The 19602-nt window shown below is 37.9% G+C and overlaps 3 protein-coding genes across 4 annotated transcripts; all 3 read right to left on the bottom strand.

Annotated features, from left to right (window-relative positions):
• Window positions 3130–5768, bottom strand: LOC18785057 (probable glycerol-3-phosphate acyltransferase 8). The gene is made up of 3 exons (XM_007218973.2): window positions 5376–5768; window positions 4976–5288; window positions 3130–4211 (listed from the first exon to the last, which is right to left on the bottom strand). Exons 1-3 carry the CDS (start codon window positions 5693–5695, stop codon window positions 3336–3338), a joined length of 1509 nt encoding a protein of 502 aa, XP_007219035.1. The 5' UTR covers window positions 5696–5768; the 3' UTR covers window positions 3130–3335.
• On the bottom strand, window positions 7993–10452 carry LOC18784928. 2 transcript variants are annotated; one of them, XM_007218412.2, is made up of 5 exons: window positions 10324–10452; window positions 9122–9257; window positions 8903–9022; window positions 8547–8649; window positions 7993–8466 (listed from the first exon to the last, which is right to left on the bottom strand). In XM_007218412.2, the coding sequence occupies exons 2-5, from the start codon at window positions 9214–9216 to the stop codon at window positions 8218–8220; spliced, it is 567 nt and encodes a 188-aa protein (XP_007218474.1). In that variant the 5' UTR covers window positions 9217–9257; window positions 10324–10452; the 3' UTR covers window positions 7993–8217. The 2 variants fall into 2 exon arrangements, with proteins under 2 accessions (XP_007218474.1, XP_020412286.1); XM_020556697.1 differs by having other exon boundaries at window positions 9122–9264; window positions 10324–10451.
• Window positions 11859–14669, bottom strand: LOC18786880 (aquaporin PIP1-2). The gene is made up of 4 exons (XM_020556696.1): window positions 14215–14669; window positions 13214–13509; window positions 12227–12367; window positions 11859–12131 (listed from the first exon to the last, which is right to left on the bottom strand). The coding sequence occupies exons 1-4, from the start codon at window positions 14540–14542 to the stop codon at window positions 12036–12038; spliced, it is 861 nt and encodes a 286-aa protein (XP_020412285.1). The 5' UTR covers window positions 14543–14669; the 3' UTR covers window positions 11859–12035.

Here is a 19602-nt window from a genome sequence, read left to right as displayed (position 1 = left end):
AATAGTATGCATGTAATTGACTTGGACTTGAGATGGTGATTTGCCTTCCAACAACAGCTGATGATAGTGAGCCATTGTAATGTAACACCGACTTTTTGTCTACGCATGGTGTGCATGCCTCTGTTTTCAACCCTGTTTGCTGTTTGCTGTTTGCTGTTTGCTTTCCTAGAACAACAAAGAATGATAAGTATTAGGAAAAGTGGCTTGATCTTTTCTCTGTCGGTAGCCGAAATTTTATAAAACACATGAAAATGCGAAAAGGTGAATTGGGGAGATGAAAAAGAAACTAGGGGAAGTGTCGATAACAAAACATGTCACATGGTCCAACGAGAAAATTTCAAACCAAATTTACAGAAGAAAGTGAATTGAAACCATGAATGGTAAATTGAAATCAAGATTGCTAAATTTCAAACTAAATTTTAAATAAACTAGAGAAATATGAGTACACCCCCAATGTCTACCATGGATAAATGAAGTTAGAATTATCAAAGGCCAGAATCAGCTGGCTTCTGTTTTCCATCATCGATGCTTCAATGAATAATAGGTTCGACTAGCCATGAATGAAACTGAAATGTACATACAACGCCCATGTAAATAAGACATGTCACCCTCGCATTAAATCAATGTCAACACGAGTGTTACGAATGTATCATATTTGAATTGAGGACTAAATGCTTTATTATGTAATTTGTGCTTTTCAAATTTTCAATGAGATTTTGACTTGAAAATTCTATCAAAGGAAAGTGCCCCCTTAAAATGAATTGATCATATTTATCGACATATCTAGAAAATGGCAAAGATAGATAATAGTGAAACATTCAAAATACTAAAAATTTTCCTTGATTAAAGAATTTATTAAGCAATTAAATTTTTCAATAAATAAGAATAATATAGTAAATTAGTTTTTTTTTCATATTAAATTTTTTTTAAAATCCAAATCAAAATCAGAACATGGGTCTTAATTCAAAATCAACATAATAATTTTTAATTATTATGTCGTAGTGTAAGTATTGATGACTTGACTTTAAAGACTTGGACTCTTTGTTTCCACCAAAAGCACAACTTTGAGAAAAAAGAATTGGGATTTTATAATGCAAAATATAAGTGTGTCACTTTGTAACATGTTTCACATATTCACACATGAATTTATTCAACACAAAACATGAAAAAAGAGGACTGCATATATCATTCATCTGCTACTTCTAGAACTTAAGACGCAAGTGCCCACTAATTTTCAAGATGCAAGTGCCCATAAATTGAATTGAGACTTCAATAATTGACTAAATTTTGAAGGTCTTAATATCAGGTAATCGCATTTTTCTTCTTTTATTTTTTATTTTTTGTTGGGTATGAATATAAGAAGTTCATTCATTTTGGGATTAATGCACAAGAAGACTCGTGGAAATCAATTTTTATACATGACAAATGAATTTGTGAATGTGATCAGTGGACAACATTTTGAGTCCTAAAAATAAGAAAAAGTGATGAATAGCTGAAGATTCAAGTTAATCCCTGGTAGCCTAACCCCATCACCTTGTCTATCCGTTGCTTCTCAGAGGTGAGAAGGTGGGTCACGGTTTTCGACTCGGATCGGAACCGAAAGCATCGTCTACAAGGAACCGGGTCGACAACCAAATCTGCAGCGAGATCGAAATCTTCCACGATGTCGACAACCCCAAAGTCGTCAAATGCCACGACATGTTCGACCACAACGGCGAGAACCTTCCCACCCCAGACGGAAAAGCCACAACAGCCACCACGCGCCACCCAAAACCCAACCTCCTACTCAACCAACCCAGCACCCCAGTCGCCCCGTCTTTCTCTCTCTCATTCCTTGTCGGAACACAACCAAAATCTTCGAAAATCTGTATGAGCTGAATGTAATGTAGTTACAGCTATTTTCTGGTCTGTTGAGAATAAATGCAGATGATACACTCTCACTTAATTAACAAAGGTTTTAAATGGTTTGTTCTTCATTCAAATGTGAACTAGAAAACCGCCAAATCATAAACAAAAGAATATGAGAAAGTACTTTCTTGGACTATCATATTAAATCATATGCTCAATGATGATTGCTATATGTGATGCAAAAACTATGATATGTCGATGGAACATTCTTGTTTGATTTCGTTTATGCTTTTCTATGCTCTTCTCTTTTGATTCATACTTTTCTGTTGGACCCTATTTTATTGCACTTAAGTTCATTTCAGTCTTTTTGAGCACGTATTTGGTTACTGGTAAATGTACTAATGTACTATGTCCATCGGACAGTTTATATACAAAAAGCTGTTATTGAATTCTCTGCCCGATGACGGGTTAAACCACCATCCATCATGCGTTTTATTCCATCATAATTGAGATATGAAAGTCGTCTTCATTGAGGCATAGAAAAGAACCTATTTAAAGCCAAATTCCCCTCTTTAGAGCACAGTAGCTTTGATTAAAAGAAAAGATCACAAGAACGCAATACATCCACAGCATAAACACTTTCTACTAGAAGAGTATCACTAGTAGTGGCAAGTCTATCGCAATCCCCCAAGGAATAGTCTCTGAGCCCATCTCAGGCCCAGGTCTCTTTTAATCCATTTCCTTGACACGCAAGCAAAGCCGATAGTTGCTAAAGTACAGCCTGCTAGCTGCCAGGGGCATCACAATGTTCAAAAACCCGACTATCATATTTCTAGCATGCCTAGTGGGACTAATCTTGTATGGTCAATAAAACTCGCAGGAAACTCTATTTGAAAGACAGTTCTCCCCCACCAATGAATCTTTCCAACGAAACCAATGCTGCTGCTGCTGATGAAATTGAAGTTGAAGATGTTCAGGCAGCACAGCCTAAACAACCATCATTGGAACAGCTAATGATCCATATGCTAGAAAAAATGGATAACCAAGCTAAGGCTTTCCAAAGTTGGCAGGAAACTTATGGTCGAGCGAGCAACGGCTTCACCACGCCGAGGAAACAACAGCCCAAGAGAGGCTAAGCTTATCCCACAACCTGTTGAGATACCAGCAGGAACATCAAACTGGTTTCGAGGCATACTAGTGGCTTGGGATTCTCGATCTAAGTCCTCCTCCTGTGGATATCCCGAATACTGGACCAATATTTTCTCTCCAACGTAAAATAAAACAGCCCGGAGGAATATAAATATTAAATATTATAATAGATTAACATAACAACAAGAAACAACTTCATATGGATGGAGACTTAATCAATCACATTATCCAAATTCACATAAAACTTCTCTATACTTAGACCAATATACCCTTCTGAACACATTATCTCTTCTCCTATCACTGCAAATGACCAAAATACCCTCCCACATCACGCACCTTCACTTCTTTGCATTGTACATAGACTCCACCTTGCCATCATTCCCTCCCAGCAACAAATACTTGTCCTTCCTCGTCAATCCCGTGCGCTCAAACCCCAGCACATCGCCCAACACCTTCTGCACATAATTCGCCACCTCAATCGCCGACTTCCCAGCCTTGCACGACATGTCGCTCGGCAACCGGTCCAGAAACGTCGCCTCGTAAGTGGGCCTCGGGTTCATGAAGAAGAAATACGGGTCCCAGAACTTGACCCCGCGCACCGTGGTCCCGTAGAACATGTTCTGCTTGCAGTTGACCGCCACGGGAACGATCCTATCGCTCATCTCTGCGAACAGAGCACTGAATCGCAGCAAGAAGGGCTCGCGACACGTGGTGCCCTCAGGGCACACCACGAGGTCTCCCTTCTGGAGAAGCGCTGATAAGCGGGCAGCGTCAGCCTCACGATCGCGGGTCAAAGCAATGGTTGGGATTGGCGAGAGAAACCTCGAGAGCCGGCTTACGCTGTACGACACACACGAGACTTTGCGTCCGAGCGCAATGGCGATGATGATCGGGTCGAGCGCTGTACGGTGATTGCACACGTAGAGGTTGCCGGGGGTACCGGGAGAGGGCGGTGGGGGCCGGTTGCCGCGGATCACGAGCTTGATCCCCAGCATTGCGTAGGTGTACGTTACGATGCGCTCGGGGAGAGGGAGGTTGATGTACACACGCATTATACACAGGATGAAGCCAAATGGCAGCCAGAGATACGTTAGGATGGCGTTGAGTGGGTCCGGGCGCTGCACTAGGCGTCCATCATGGAAAATTATTTGGCTCTTGAGACGGTTTTTGGAGACTGGACGGGCTGATTTGCTTGGGTGCACCATGTAGCCCTCCTGCCCAACATTTGATTAGCCACACCAGAGTCAGCAAAAATTCACATGAAACAGCTGAATAAATTAAAGGAGCCAATCTTATTTCAAATTAAAATCAGATATAAATTCCACCAACCAGCACATGGTATTTATGATATAATTTAATTAAAATGCAATATATTTTTTAAACTCAAAAAGTAATACACAGTCGTGACAGATCTTACAACAATACAAATCAAACTTAACACGAAAGCTCGTATCAAAATGAAGATAATGAAACCAAATATAAGCATTATCATTCAACTGCTCCTTTTTAGCCAAAGAATTAAAAAACCATATTAGCTTATTATAAATTTGCTGAATAGATATCTGATCATAATTATGGAACAAGTTTCAAATGTCTTAGAATAATTATCCGCAATGAATTCAACATGGTATATAGGCATACTTGTAACTAAGTTTTATTATTATTCTTTTTTAGACTTGACGATAAGATTCCTTGCTTAAAATGTTTAAAGGAGATGCAGTAGGTTATGATCATTTAATGGTTGCATTTCCAAATTATGCATTAACAATAATGGACTTAATGATTTCCTTTCCTTACCATCACAGATTCACAATTCCATTGAATGGACAACATACAATTTTAGCAGGCAAGTAGTTGGGGAAGTTAAATTATGTGGGTCCCATGCTTTTACTATAACAAATTAGAAAGGAAAAAAAAAAACCAAAATAAATGAAATAAGTAAGCAAAAATGTGAAGTAGCAGAAGTGCTAGTACTGACCTTGCAAAGTGACATGTAATCATGGTCGGAGCTCCGATCTCCAATCCCAAGATCCGGAACTTCGTCGCCGAACTCCTTCAGAACCGCCAAACGCTTCAATTTCCCAACTAAAACCCCCGGCTTCTTCACAAACCCGGTAGCCTTCTTCGTCTTGGGGTTCACCTCGATCTCCGTGCCCAGCACCTTATCGCCGCCCAAAAAATCCTTCACGAACGGCTCCACCATCACCGTCGGATTCGCAGTCACCACCACCTTCCTCTTGCACTTGTCAAACACCTCGAAACTCTCCGCCCTCACGTCCGCGGCATAAAACCTGATCAATTCAAAAAATTAAATAAAAAATGTCAAATTTAAATGTTTATTTTCAAATGAAATTGCTTTTTATTTGATTTTTGTGTACCGGGGGAGGACGGCGCGGGAGGCGAGCTCGATGTCGCGGATTTTGAGGCCTGAAAAGGAGATGAAGATGAGGATTTGGATGCCGAGGGCTTCGGAGAAGAAGAAGTAGGAGATGATGATGAGAGGGAGGGAGAGGAGGAGGACGAGGCCTCGGAGGAGACTGCCGGCTTCAATGGCGACGAGCATGAAGTAAGGGAACGAGCTCCGGGAGATGAGGAGCGTGCCGTCGAGGTCGGCCGCGATCGACTCGTACGACGCCGTTTCGCTTGTGTCGCACGCCGTAATGGACGGGAAGCTCCGCCGTTGCTTCTGCGACGACATCTTTTGGGAAACTGAAGCCTCTCTTTCTTTTCTCTCTCTCTGCGTCTGCTTTTTGAGCGAGGGATGGTGTGAGATTGAAGGCGGGGGTTTTAAATGAGGGAGTTGGGGTTGAAATTACCGTGATGTCCCTGCTTGCTGGGTCTACAAATTAATTAACGCAGGGAAGTATTTTTCTTGTTTTGGCTGGAAATGTGGTTGGGGTTGAAAATGTGCATGAGAATATTGCACATTGATGGGTCATGGGTCTACATAAAATTCCCATTTATTTAATTATTTGCATAATTTAATAAACATTGCTTGGATTCTTTTTACGTGCAAATTACAGTTTAACATATATACGCACGAAAAATACTTTTTTTTTTATAAATATAAATATGAAACTGTAATTCGTAAGTACGGATATTCAGCCAATTAGTTGTTTATTATCTCTGTAGGGGTAAAAGATGGTACACCCATCGCTTTCATCTTTTTCATGTGCTAGATGAATCACGTGCAATACTCGCATAATAGTATATATAGGATTTATCTTTATTAAAAAGGTTATCGGTAATATAAACCGTAAATGTGGTATAAATAGTAACAATCTAATAACATACAATTATATATCAGACATTTCAGTGATGGTAATTAGTAATTATTCCAATTGTCGATACAATAACTCACCTACAGCTGACTGCAAGGATGAATTAATTGTTCAAACCAAGCAGGTCGAATTCAAAGTGAGCATTAAACAGTCTCACCAGAAAATGGCCATGAGACTGGATGTTTGGAATAATTGGGCTGGATTTAATTTGGTTCATTCTTTAACGTGAAAAAAAAAAAGTTGTGTTATAACTTATATAAATCACATATGCAGCATTAATGTTTGGACTGTGTTATCTGGGTTGATTTTTCAGAAAAACATTTACATGACGTAATTACGTGACGAGAAAGATAAAAACATACTTGTATACCGATAAGGACAAGGAAGTTTTTCTCCATCACTTAGACTTTGTCATTTGAAAATTGCAAGACTGATTTGCGGTGAAGAAAATTGTAGCAAAACTTCAATACATGAAGGCAGGGGACGTTGGGGACTGGTTGGAGGTTAGATCATCTTCCGAGCAAAGTAGATAATAATTTCTATGGGGGGTTGGTTGGAGTAGTTGGAGCCTTGAAGAGTTAAATGACTTTATCACTACTTTTATTGGTGGCCATACTTTCATCTGGTGTAGGCCTAGACAATTGCAGCTATCTTATCTAAATTTGTGTTTCAACTTTCAGATTACGTGCAAGAAATTAGTGTTGGGACTTGTTTGGTCGCCTAGAAAATTTCCAATTTTAGATTTAAGTATAAGAAAACATTATTTAGCTATCTATTCTATGAATACATGAAACAAACTTACGATCAGCTGCATTTCTTGGTGGGAATTGATTAAGGCAGATGTTGACAGAACCCAGGTTCTCTGACTATAAACAATTCTTTTTTTTTTAGTCCTTTAATATCAAATACAGTTATCACATCTACACCTTAATCATAATCAACCGCAGAGATGACTTTTGAGACCGATTAATGCACACAACAACCGACAGTTGCACACTCGTTAATGCATGTAAATTTCACTTTGCGTTAACGATTGAAAGTCGTCCACGAACAAAATGTAAGCATACAAGCTCTCACAAGTTTATTAGTTAGTTTGTTCTCCTTTCACCATATTCGCCATGCTCAATTGTCGACTGTAAATTCGTTTGACATCATGACGGTTAAAAACAGTAGTTTCTGTCGGGGATTCAGTCTGTGAAATGATAGATTTGTTGATAGGATACAATGGACCCCCTTACAATAAATTTCAAGTCAAATCTTTCAAAGCTGTGACAAAAGAGTTTATGGAAGGCTGAGAAGCCTTTTACCTGGAAATGCATACATTCAATAGGCACATTAAATACTAGTTGAACTCTGTATGTCATTGCCGGCCAGCCTAGCCAATTAGCTCTCACTAAATGAGAGATGTTGGATTGAATTGAACCCACCTCTTGAACACATTGTAAACCACAATATCTACTGGCCATGCAGAAAAACTTGTGTGAAACGGTGATAGCAATCATAATATGTAACAAGCGTTTCTCACTAGCCATGAGCACTGCTACTATTAGTGATGTGTTCTACATTGTCCTTTATTGTATACCTGCATACTGCAAATTGGCTTGGAAAGCAATGGGTCTTGAAAAAGTAGACTCATATCAAACCACTAAACCAAGAGGTTAAACCTTCCAAATCCAAACGCTTGCAATATGTATTGTTGAGTAGGGGTTAGGTAAAGAGTTGAACACGCACGGTTAGGCACATAGTGTAACCTCCATATAATGCCAATTTCACAAATGTATAGCATTTCTCTAACCTTCGAGAAAAGGGTATGAAAGAAAAATATTTGAAAAGAATACTTTTCAACACACTTGTCTAATACCTGATCAAAAGCTAAAGTCAATATAACAAATCTCGGGAGGCTAACTAACCAAAATTATTATTAAAGGATGGCAAGTTACTAGGAACCTCCTTCCCCTCGGAGTCCGTCCTGCCTCTCGGCTGCATGCTCCTCTTGCAATTTCCTCAAAATTTGCCTAATCCTGGGATTGAAAAAACGGTCGCGAACATACTTCTTTTCCTCAGCTTGTATCTCCTTGATGGCACTGGGATATGGGTTGGGAGGAGGCTTCTTCCCTTGAAGGCGTGCAATTTTCTTCAAGCGAGAATATGCCATTTTCTTTCCTTTTCTCTCCATACGGTATTCCATCTAGAAGATGACATGAAAAAACAGTTAGAAACAACTTAGAAAGCGCATATATTTCAGGCACAGGAAACGTGAATACATACATCAGCTACTGCCATTGCCTCCTGCTCAGAAACCCCTTGCTCTTTCAACTCAAGCACCCTCAAACCAAATATACGGGCTGGAGGAGGATCAAAAGCAGAAAACCTGTTCAAACATAATTGCTATGTTAATATGTCGTGTGTTTTCTGATAACAAGTTAATATGTCTTTCTGATTCACACAACATATTCAATTCTGAAATACTAATCACGTTTGTCTGCCAAGGATAAATTATGAAAACACCCCATTTGTAATGAGACCAGAACTCATTTGCTCACACACTGAGAGACTGATAGCACATGAAATGAAGAGGAACATGAACACCGAGTACTGCAACAAAAAACAAAGATAAACCATACTTGATGGCATCCTCATGTTTGGAATCTGGATGCTTTTGGAAAAACTTCTTTATGTAGACATCCTCTGGGAGAGTGATTTTCTGAATTGCATCTGCCCGAGGAAATGTTACAGGCGGTACCCTGAGAAATTCCCAAAACATTATGTTTTCAAAAATTAAATAAAAAATATAAGAAAATGATTCCAAGAATCACAGAATGGTGAGAAAGAGAGGGACAAACCGTTCCATGGCTTTGAGCCAAACAGGCTCCGCCTTGGCCAGGCCCTTCACCAGCTTTCTGGTTCTTGTAAGTAAATCTCCTTTCATGAACGACATAGTTCCCTTCCTTCAGTTCTCCAGCTATGATTTATTTCTACCTATAAACTAAAAAGCAGTAGATGAACTCAGCCATGCACTACGCTGTTTGGTTGACTTAGAAGATTAGGGTTTTTGTTTGGTGTTTCCATATTAAAATTATTTGTAATAACAACAGAAAGAAAAAACACAAAACTCTAATGTAATAGGCGCGCTTTTCCTATAACATGTACATAAAATTATGTAAGGCAATTTATAAAAATTTCTCATAAACCGTTATAAGAGAAAGTATGAGCTCTTCCTAGTGATAGAAACTCAGAAAATGACAAGACAAAAATATTCTGGAATCAAGATAACAACCAAGTATTAGAACAAAAGAAATATTCAAAAGTGTACCAATGCGAATCAGTTGGCCAAAACAAAAAAAAAGGAGGAAGATTGCGTGATAATATAAGCAAACGCTTCAGAAGAATACCGGAGATTGAATTAAAAGCACAACTGAAACATTAAAACAAGAATTCATCTTTGGAACTTGGATGACTTAACAATACTACAGCATCAAGGGAATTCCACGACACACAGGCTTCCATTGTCTAATAAAACCCCATTTAAACTACCCCCGGTATCATCATTTTTAAAAAAAATTACCAAACCACTTGAGAGATATTCCAAAGATAAACTAACTACAAAAACCAGCAAAAACCCATCCAAAATCCATCAATACTCATCCAGATTATTTAGAAAATACTGGCAGACAATCAATTGATCAATTGATGACAGATTTAATCAAAACCCTTCTAATCCCACATCCAAAGTTCAAATCTTTCAGTAAATTTTAGGAGAACAGTACCTACCCACTTCACCAAATTGCTCTTAAGAGCGAGCAGATTAAAAAGAAACAAATTTAAGACTGTAATTCAAGGAAAAATGGAAGCTTTACATGGGTACAATTTACTTATCAGAGAAAGGCATCCCAGCACAAGATCAACAATTATAAAGCAAGGTACATTTCCGAGAATTGAATATGCATCAGGAAGAATGAAACCAAATGACAGAAACATATAATTACGTTATTAGAAAACCGAGACAGTGAATTTGAAAGGCTGTCGAAGGAGGAGTTGCTATTACCTTGCTAGTGGTGGCGTGAGGCTGAGAGATGGAGAAATATGAACGAGAATAGTTGGAAACGACTCAGTAGGCTAAAGTTGAAGGTGGAGTTTGGAGTTTGGGCGTGGGTCAGCTGAATATCAGAAAATTTGAAAGGCCCACATTATTTTTCCTTTTTAATTAAAGAAAGGGCATGAGAGATAGGAAAATGAAAAACTCTTTTAATTTTTTGTTTATTTTCTATATACTTTTTCTCATCCTTTCTTCACCCCTTCTAACATTTGTTCTGAATTTCCCCTCCTTTTTTTTTCCTTCCAAATAAATCCATTTTCAGATAATTGGGCCAATTTTTGCTCTCTTTGGTCTTTTCTGTCTTTTGTCGATCATGCATGGCTGACACCATGATTTTCTGAGTAGTATAATATAACTAGCCTCTCTGCAAGCGCTTCTGCGCCTGTGAGAGGCCTTTTTTAAAAAAAATTAAAATTTATTAAAAAAGATAATAGGTAGTTGTGTTCCATAAAAATATGATCCATTATCTGAATTTTCTTTTAATTTTTTTTTAATATGAAAAAGTGTTAATTTACCATATTATCCTCATTTAATTAATAATTTCAATTCTTAATATTTACATTAACCAAAGCATTTTCTGGTATTTTAAGGGGGGTGTATCCAATTCAAACTTTTAATGACTTTTATAGAGTTTAAAAGTCTGGAGGTATTCAATTTAGACTTTTAAAGAGTATATAAAAGTCAAGTGGTATTCAATTGTGACTTTTAAAAAGTATTTAAAAGTTTGGTGGTATTCAGTTATGACTTTTAAAAAATATTTAAAAGTTTGGTGATATCCAAAAAGTTAATAACTTTTAAAAAGCTTATTAAATGAATGACTTTTCTATACTTTTAAGGCTAATTGTTAAGAGCAAAAGTATTGCCAATTTACTAGTGACTTTTATCAACTCTATGAAAGTATTTAAGAATTTGTCATCTCTATGAAAGTCACTCACTTAAAAAAAATCTTTATAAGTATGAATTGGATATACCCTCCTAAATGTTTTACATCTTTTAAATTGAGAGCACCGATATAATGGATCGGTTTTAGTGTTACTTGAGAGCATTTCCCTATCTTTTAAATTGTTCTTGTTAACTTTGTTACCGTAATAGTGTTATTTAAGAGCATGTCCCTATCTTCTTTTGAATTGTTCTTGTAGTTGGAACTTGAAATAGTATGTCATTGTGTCAGATTACAGGTTAACCTTCTGTGTTTTTATTATTTTCCATGATCTACTATCTTATTTTGATGATTAAACCATTAAAAGGCGAGTTTACAGTGACTAATTCCAGGGTTGTTCAACACCTTACAAATCAGGAAACATACAAACTTCAAGCTAGCCAGCCCTTTTTCTTTTTTTCTTTTTTTTTTACTTTTTTCTGGTCAGCCACCCTAGCTAGTTTGCTTATTGAATATTGATTCATGCTGTGCCAGTGACCACCCCGGCTAAAACGTACGGTATCAAAGAGATGAACTTGGTGCAGACTAATTAATGCAACAAAGATTACCACAATGACAAGTATAAATTAAATAAGGCTCTCCATTAATGTAACAAGGCAAATAACTTATGCACAATAACACCCCAAATATTCCAGTTTCAACATCTGAACATAGTGAAAGAGATAATATAATCGTTGAGGCCTATGACACAAGGCTGAATGGCGAGACACAAGACAACTTCTCAATCCCTGGTCTTGAATGGGATGGCTCTGATGATTATCTGATGGTAGAGGGCGGCAAGTGCAGCTCCGATGAATGGTCCCACCCAGAAGATCCACTGAAACACAACAAAACATCCCAGGTTTAAGACACATATAATCTCAACCACACGTTTAGATGTGACTTCAAATGATGTTTAACAGTTTTACTCACATGATCATCCCATGCACGGTCCTTGTTGTAGATGATGGCAGCCCCAAGGCTCCTAGCGGGGTTGATGCCGGTTCCAGTGATGGGGATGGTTGCCAAGTGCACCAAGAACACTGCAAACCCGATGGGAAGTGGAGCCAAGATCTGCATTTTAATTCGTACAGGGAAGGTGGTTTAGTATTCAGCGGCCAAAAATTGTACCACTTGCAACTTCATGCAAGAATTTCATTATGCAACATAAAATCAAACTCAAGAAATCACTAGATTGAGGAGGTGTGGATACGATACTAGTTGATCAATATGTATATAGTAAAAATCTCAAGAAAGAAGATTTTCACTATCTGATTTTTTTGGAATCTTAACAGTTTGTGACCCCAAGTACTCCCACAATTGGGGAGTGTGAATGGTGTCACACCAACCACTATTCGCACCCCCACAAATCCATAAGGAGGTCAGATTCATGAACCACACTCATTAGTTTTAAATAGAAACCCACTTGACTAAAAATTTAGTGCAAAAGAGGGTCAACTTGCATAGAACTTTCAAAAAAGGACTTCGATTGAAAGTAATGATGAAGATTATGAGTGCACTGAAAGTTTAATCCATAAGAAAGTCAGATTCATCAGGCTTATGACATTAGCTTTAAATAGAAAACACTTACTGTTCTACTAAAAATTCAGTGCAAATGACATTAGCGTTAAATAGAAAACACTGTTATACTAAAAATTCAGTGCAAATGAGTAAACCTGCATTGAACTTTCAACCAAATAAGACTTTAAAATTAACAGTGGCTAAGGGTATCAAAATGGTTAGTTTTACAATAATCTCACTCCAATGGGGATTATGCCCAGTACTATAGCATTGCAATGAGAATATAAGTAGACAGGTATAAAATTGTATCCATGTCACAGAAAATCATAAGAGGACAGTGTAGAAACAAGTGGGTAATCAAAAAACCAGGAAAGAAAAGAAAAGGTGAGATATACTTACAGGGACATGAGAGTCTCTAGCATTTCTCTTGGCATCAGTGGCAGAGAAAACAGTGTACACAAGAACGAAAGTGCCAACAATCTCAGCACCAAGGCCGTCACCCTTGGTATAGCCATGGTTCACCACATTAGCTCCACCTCCCAGCAACTCATACTGGTTCTTTTGGAACCCCTTCACCACCCCAGCACCAGCAATTGCCCCTAGGGTTTGCATGACTATATAGAATACAGCTCTGGTCAGGGAGAGCTTCCTTGCTAGGAAGAGACCAAATGTCACGGCTGGGTTTATGTGACCACCTGACCAAATGATCAACAAACCAAGGTTAATATTATCTTTTTTCCTTATACCATCAACTTTCAAATTTATACTGCATAACAAAAATGAAGATTTTCATTTTTCTGAATGTTGTGAGGTAAAGTGAAAAAGGCCATTAAAAGCATCAAGGAGATCAGGAACAAAGCTTGCACCTTTAACAAATCCCATTTTTTCACTCTACCATTCTCAGTTTTAGCAGTAACCATTACTAACCAAACAGGAATTTAGAGAAATAAGCCTCTGAAATTTCAGATGATCACAATATCCAAACACAAGATCGCTTCTTTTTTCTTTTTTCTCTTTTAGTAAGTGGTTTCTTTATTTTTCATCAGCAAGCATACAAACATCTGTAAAGTGATGGCCAGTAAAACTTTCAGATACCCAACCAAAACAGCAAATCCATACACAAACATGACTCCTCCATTTGATTCTCTCAGAAAGCATAAGTAAAAGAGGAACTTTTTTTCTTTCGCCACTGTTACTTTTCCTTCCCTCACTTTCCTAGGAACCAAACATAAATTTAAGAAACATCTCAAAACCTGAATTTTTTTTTTTTTTTGGGTATATTTAACCCATCAACTTTATTTTTTTTAAGACAAAAACAATAAAAGAAAGGAAGCCTGCCAAGTACGTAGTAGATCAAACCAAAAGAAAGAAAAATATGAGAGAAAAATAAAGAAATATACCTGAGATACCAGCAGTGGAGTAAACAAGGGCAAAGATGCTACCACCAAAGGCCCAAGCAATGCCCTGAATACCCACAGTAGAACACTTGCTGCGAGATCTAGAAACACCCATGACAGTCAAGACAGTGATGTAGAGGAACAAGAAGGTGGCTATGAACTCAGCAATTCCAGCCCTCCAAAAAGACCAGGACTTGAGCTCACCAGGCTCAAACAGAGGTGCTGGTGGTGGCTCCTTGTAGTCCTTGTCTGTCTGTGCAGATGTCCCTATGGGCTGCCTCTCTGAGAATTTGTTGGCTCCCAGCCTCACATCTTCTTCTTTCCCTTCCATTTCTCTGTTCTCTCTCTCTCTCAAGAACTCTGGTTTTGGCCTGCCCTCCCTACAAAGTTGAAAGCTTTGGTTTTTGGAGTGAGAGCTATGATTTGGTTGAGTGAGCAATGGAGTGAGGTTTATAAAGGGAAACAAATATTACGAGTGTGAGCTGTTAAAGTATGTTAAAGAAATTATGAAAAGCATTTTATTTTTAATTAACCTAAAAATAAAATAAAACTCATTTGCACTTTTTGAGTTGTATTTGCTAAATTGATTAATATATACTCCAGCAGAAAACAGAAAATCACTGACACCCTTTTGGGCTCTTTGGTTGGTGAATTATTTGGAACTATTCTATAATTCTCAAAAGTGGAAGCTTAATTCTTAATCTTAACCATTACTTTAATTCCTTAGTAAATAAAAATATTAAATTTCTGTGGGTTTAATCAAGAGATGTTTCTGGAAAGTGCAGAAAAGATGAGGACAGCTGCTGTCTGTCACTATGTCAGGGATGGTGCGGTATCTTTATCTTCCTTGCAGATTCTTTTGGATAAATTAATCTTATTCACTCCACCATCATGTCTCTTTCTTCCTTGGCTTTTAATCCACTTCTTCAATATTTTGAAGTTTTCATTTTTCTTGGTCTGAAGTATTTTAAACCTCAAGTAACAAGTGACAAGTCTCTGGTTAAATTGCTGTCTAAACAAATACCATATAAGGGCCTTGTACCACAGTTGCTAAAGAGCATTTATCCTTGTATTTAATGTTTTAGATTTAATTTTCTCCTTCTTTAGTATTACAGAAATATTTTTTTTAACTATTTTAATTCAAGATGTAAGCTCACTACTCTTTTTAATATTTGACACGTATTTATAGACATAACCATGATTAATTTTTTATTTTAATTTATGTAACAATGGTTATACTTATCAACACTTATCAACACTTGTCAAGTGTTGGAAAAAGTGATCATATCATTAAAGTTGTGGCCAAATATCTCTCCAAAATCACTTTGTATTCAAAAATAGTAATACCATGTATGGCACCCAATTAGAATCAAGGGGTGTGGTGGATAATAATGATAGGTCTAAAAAGAGGCAAAAGTTGACCACTTTGGCCAAGGCAATTCATTGTTTATAATGTAAAGGCAACTTCTTCTGGTGCAGTATGATTGAAGAACACAAACCCAGAGAAAGAAAGAAAAAGAAGAAGAAAGAAGTTGTAAAAATTTTAATGGTTGAGGAAATTTGTGGGGCGTTTTAGGACCGTTGAGAAAGGGACGGCAGCCTAAAAAGCATCAAACTTGTGGACGTTTGTCAAGAATGGGTCTAAATAAAAGAAATGGAATATCACGCAACAACATGGAGGACAACGGCTACATACTTTACTTAACTTTCATGAAATTAAAAAGTTCCACAGTCCTTTTTTATTCTTTTTTTTCAGATAAAATTGAAGTGCTATATCCTTTTCCTAAGCAAAACATCTCTCCTCTTAATTGCCTGCCCTTTATAAATAAAATTAAAATTTTGAGATAAAGGTTGTCAAAAATACTGGAGATTTTAAAACTATTCTCAAATTTCAGAGATATCTAAATTTCAAATTCTAAGTTTTAAACATCGATTATATAATCAATAATTTCATTTCTCGTTCTGAAATAACGATCATATTCTTTTAAGTGATCAACATTGTCTTATCAAAATAAATGCACCAAACAATTCAAAGGACATCATTCCAACAACACCTCTTTGCACCAATTTTTCCTACAATATTATGTATCCACTTATTTTCTTATCCCAAAGTTTGATACTTTATACATAAGAATATTAATCTGAATTGTTGATTAAGCAAAGGGCTAATCATTGATCAAAATAATTCTTATTGTTGTAAAATATATGGTGGAGCCCACCTCTACACCTCTACTTGCCTATAAATAGGCTTCTCCCTCTACTTGTACGACACACAGAGATGAGATTGTAAACACACAGAAATATATGAGAATACATTCCCTTCTCTCTCTCTCAATTCTCTCCAAATTCTCCAGATTTATAACACGTTATCAGCACGAATTCGCTAAAACAATACCAGCTGAATTCTCTGATGAAACCCAGATCGCCTCAACGCTCTCTCTCTCTCTCTGTCAGAACCAAAAACATCTCTCCACTTCACAACACAAAATCCCTCTGACTTTGGGGATATTCCATTCTCAAACTCAAACTCAGAAGGCTCTCTCTCTGTCTCTCCCAAAGCTCAAAGCTCACACCTTGGCCACAAGTTTAAAGAGGCAGAGTGGGGTTGATATTCGATTGTGGCTCTCGGGCTCTTCTCACCCACCAGATGCATATCTGATGTGGGGTCCATTTCCTTCTGAGCATCTTTGGGGCCCTTTACATATATATCTGTCTATCCGTACCTAAAACGGTCATATATATGGAAGGATGATAATCTGAGTGGACGGGAAGACGTGACACCATGAATGCTAAGTATTCATGTCCCTTGAGGATCTGGCAACTCAAAAGAAATTAACAGAACAAAGAGAATCACTTACCCTCTCGACGACAAGGTCTGGGCACGCCTCGTCGGCGGCTACAGCTCCGAGCTCAGCATCTACGATGTCAGCAGCGGAAGCGAGCATTCCGGCGACGGCGACTCGCACTGCCTCTCCGAGCTCGTCCACGTTTTTCCTCCAAGACGACTCATCCGAGACTCGGTTTCCGGACAACAAGACTGACTCGAACCAAGTCGACTCGGTCTCCGACGCGAAAGCGATGAAGCTCCTCCAGCAACATCACCGCCGGGAGCTACGAGTTCATCGACGTGGTTTGCGCCCAATCGAGCTCCCCCATGTGGCAGAGCCGGTACTTCGTGGACCTCGACTTCGCCACCCAGTTCGAAATCGCTAGGCCAACGAGCCAGTACTCGCGGCTGTTGTAGCTACTGCCGAGAGACTTCGTCGGCAGCTCGGAGGACCTGAAGCGAATCGTCCGAGTCATGAGCGACGCCGTCAAGAGGTCGCTGAGAAGCAGAGAGCTCTCCATGCAACCCTCGAGCTTTGGTTATCCGACGGACGAGGAAAGTTAGGCACTGCACTTGGGGAAGACGTGCTACGTGCAGTTCGAGTACTTGGTGCTACGTGAATTGAGCATCCACTTGCTCGTCGATCTCATGGGGTATGTTTATTCAGGGTATGGGCAATCATCTGGAAAGGAAGTGTAAGCAATTATTGCGCTAACCATGTGCATCCCCCCTTATCATCTGGAAAGTGAGTCCACACACCGATAAAGAAAAAGAACAGCACATGTTGTCGGGAGCGCATGATTACAGCCCCACCCACATATTCTGCTGCACATGTGAAAACCCACCAAAATGCTGAAAAAAAAAAAAAAAAGGGATCACTCAGCAAGGGCATAAGCGGAAAAAAAAAAATAAGCGATAAGATCTCTGCTCCCTTATCTTCCCTATTATTTCCTATTATATTTATCTGCTTTTCTTTTACTAACCATTAACAAAAATGGACCCTTGGTAATACTAAACATATTATCAGTGGGAGGCCGTTACTAATACTAACATTTTTCTTATTTTATTCGGTGGTGGTTTTTAACCCCACATTTATTTTATTTACTGTATGGTGTAGGTTTATTACCCATACAACAGTATTTATTTAAAAGGGTGGTGCGGGTTTATCGTCCACGCCTTTACTTTTATTTAAAAGTATGGAGCAGAATTAGTGCTCATACAAGCACATTTACTCTTACTTAAAGTATGATGTGGAATTAACCCTCATACTTTATTAATTTACTTTACTGCACATTTACTTTTATTAAAAGTATGATGTGGAATTAACCCTCATACTTTATGAATTTACTTTACTGCACATTTACTTTTATTAAAAGCATGATGTGGAATTAACCCTCATACTTTATGAATTTACTTTACTGCACATTTACTTTTATTAAAAGTATGATGTGGAATTAACCCTCATACTTTATGAATTTACTTTACTGAACATTTACTTTTATTAAAAGTATGATGTGGAATTAACCCTCATACTTGATATTTCCTTTTATTTAAAGTATGGTGCGGAATTAACGTCCATACAGCAAGTAATTTATTTTATGGATTAAATGTGCTGTATGATGAATTTTTACAGTATGCAGATCAGGACCAGAAGTTCCTTGATCCTCATCATACAATTACATCAGGACTTGAAGATCCTTGATGATGATGTTAATATGAGAACTGGCAGTCTCTCCGGTACTATATTTGTAAACATGTGATCGGACTTGAGGGTTCTTGATCCCTGACATATAAATAAGGACCTGGGGTTCCTTAATGATGTAACAGTACCGTATTGGTTCATAATGCCGTACACATGGATGATAACTGTACTGGCAAATGTACTGTACACATGAATAGTGCCGTATACATGAATAGTGATGTATGCATAAATATTTACCATTTTGGGTAAACTATCACCATTCAAAAGGGAACCTGCAGTTCCTTAAACTCATGGATGAGCAATTAAATGAGATGCCAGAAGTTCCTCAAATTATGGACAATTATGTAAGGGCTTGAAGTCCAGAAATATATACAGAAAAATTGTAAAAATGTCCATACCATGAGAATATGTGATTTTGGCCCGAAGTTCAAAATCTAAGAGGATTGAATGTCCATACCATGAGAATATGTGATTTTGGCCAGAAGTTCAAAATCTAACAGTGTTGAGAACCTGAAGTTCCAACAATTAAATGGACAACCCTTGAGGTATTATTGCAAATTGTGGTACGCCACATATCTCTTTGGCATAAGAGAATGATGAATTGAGGCTCCCCACATATTTTGTTATATCTGGGCCGGAAGCTCATGAACCCAAATATATGAGATATTACCGTGGCTTTTACTCAATTCATATTTCATGTCCACTTGGAAAGGGCGAATAAATTCTGAGTTTGTGTTAGCCCAGGCAAAAGTTCCATACGTTGAAATATGAAATTTGGGAGAGTCGATGTGGTTATTTGAACCTATAAGGCACAAGGTTCTAAACCGTCATTTTGAAAAGACGTAAAAACCATAGGTGCAAG

Source organism: Prunus persica, chromosome G2, assembly GCF_000346465.2.
Source record: "Prunus persica cultivar Lovell chromosome G2, Prunus_persica_NCBIv2, whole genome shotgun sequence".
NCBI lineage: Eukaryota > Viridiplantae > Streptophyta > Magnoliopsida > Rosales > Rosaceae > Prunus > Prunus persica.
Note: the sequence above shows the minus strand (reverse complement) of the source record. Positions and strands in the feature narration are given on the sequence as shown.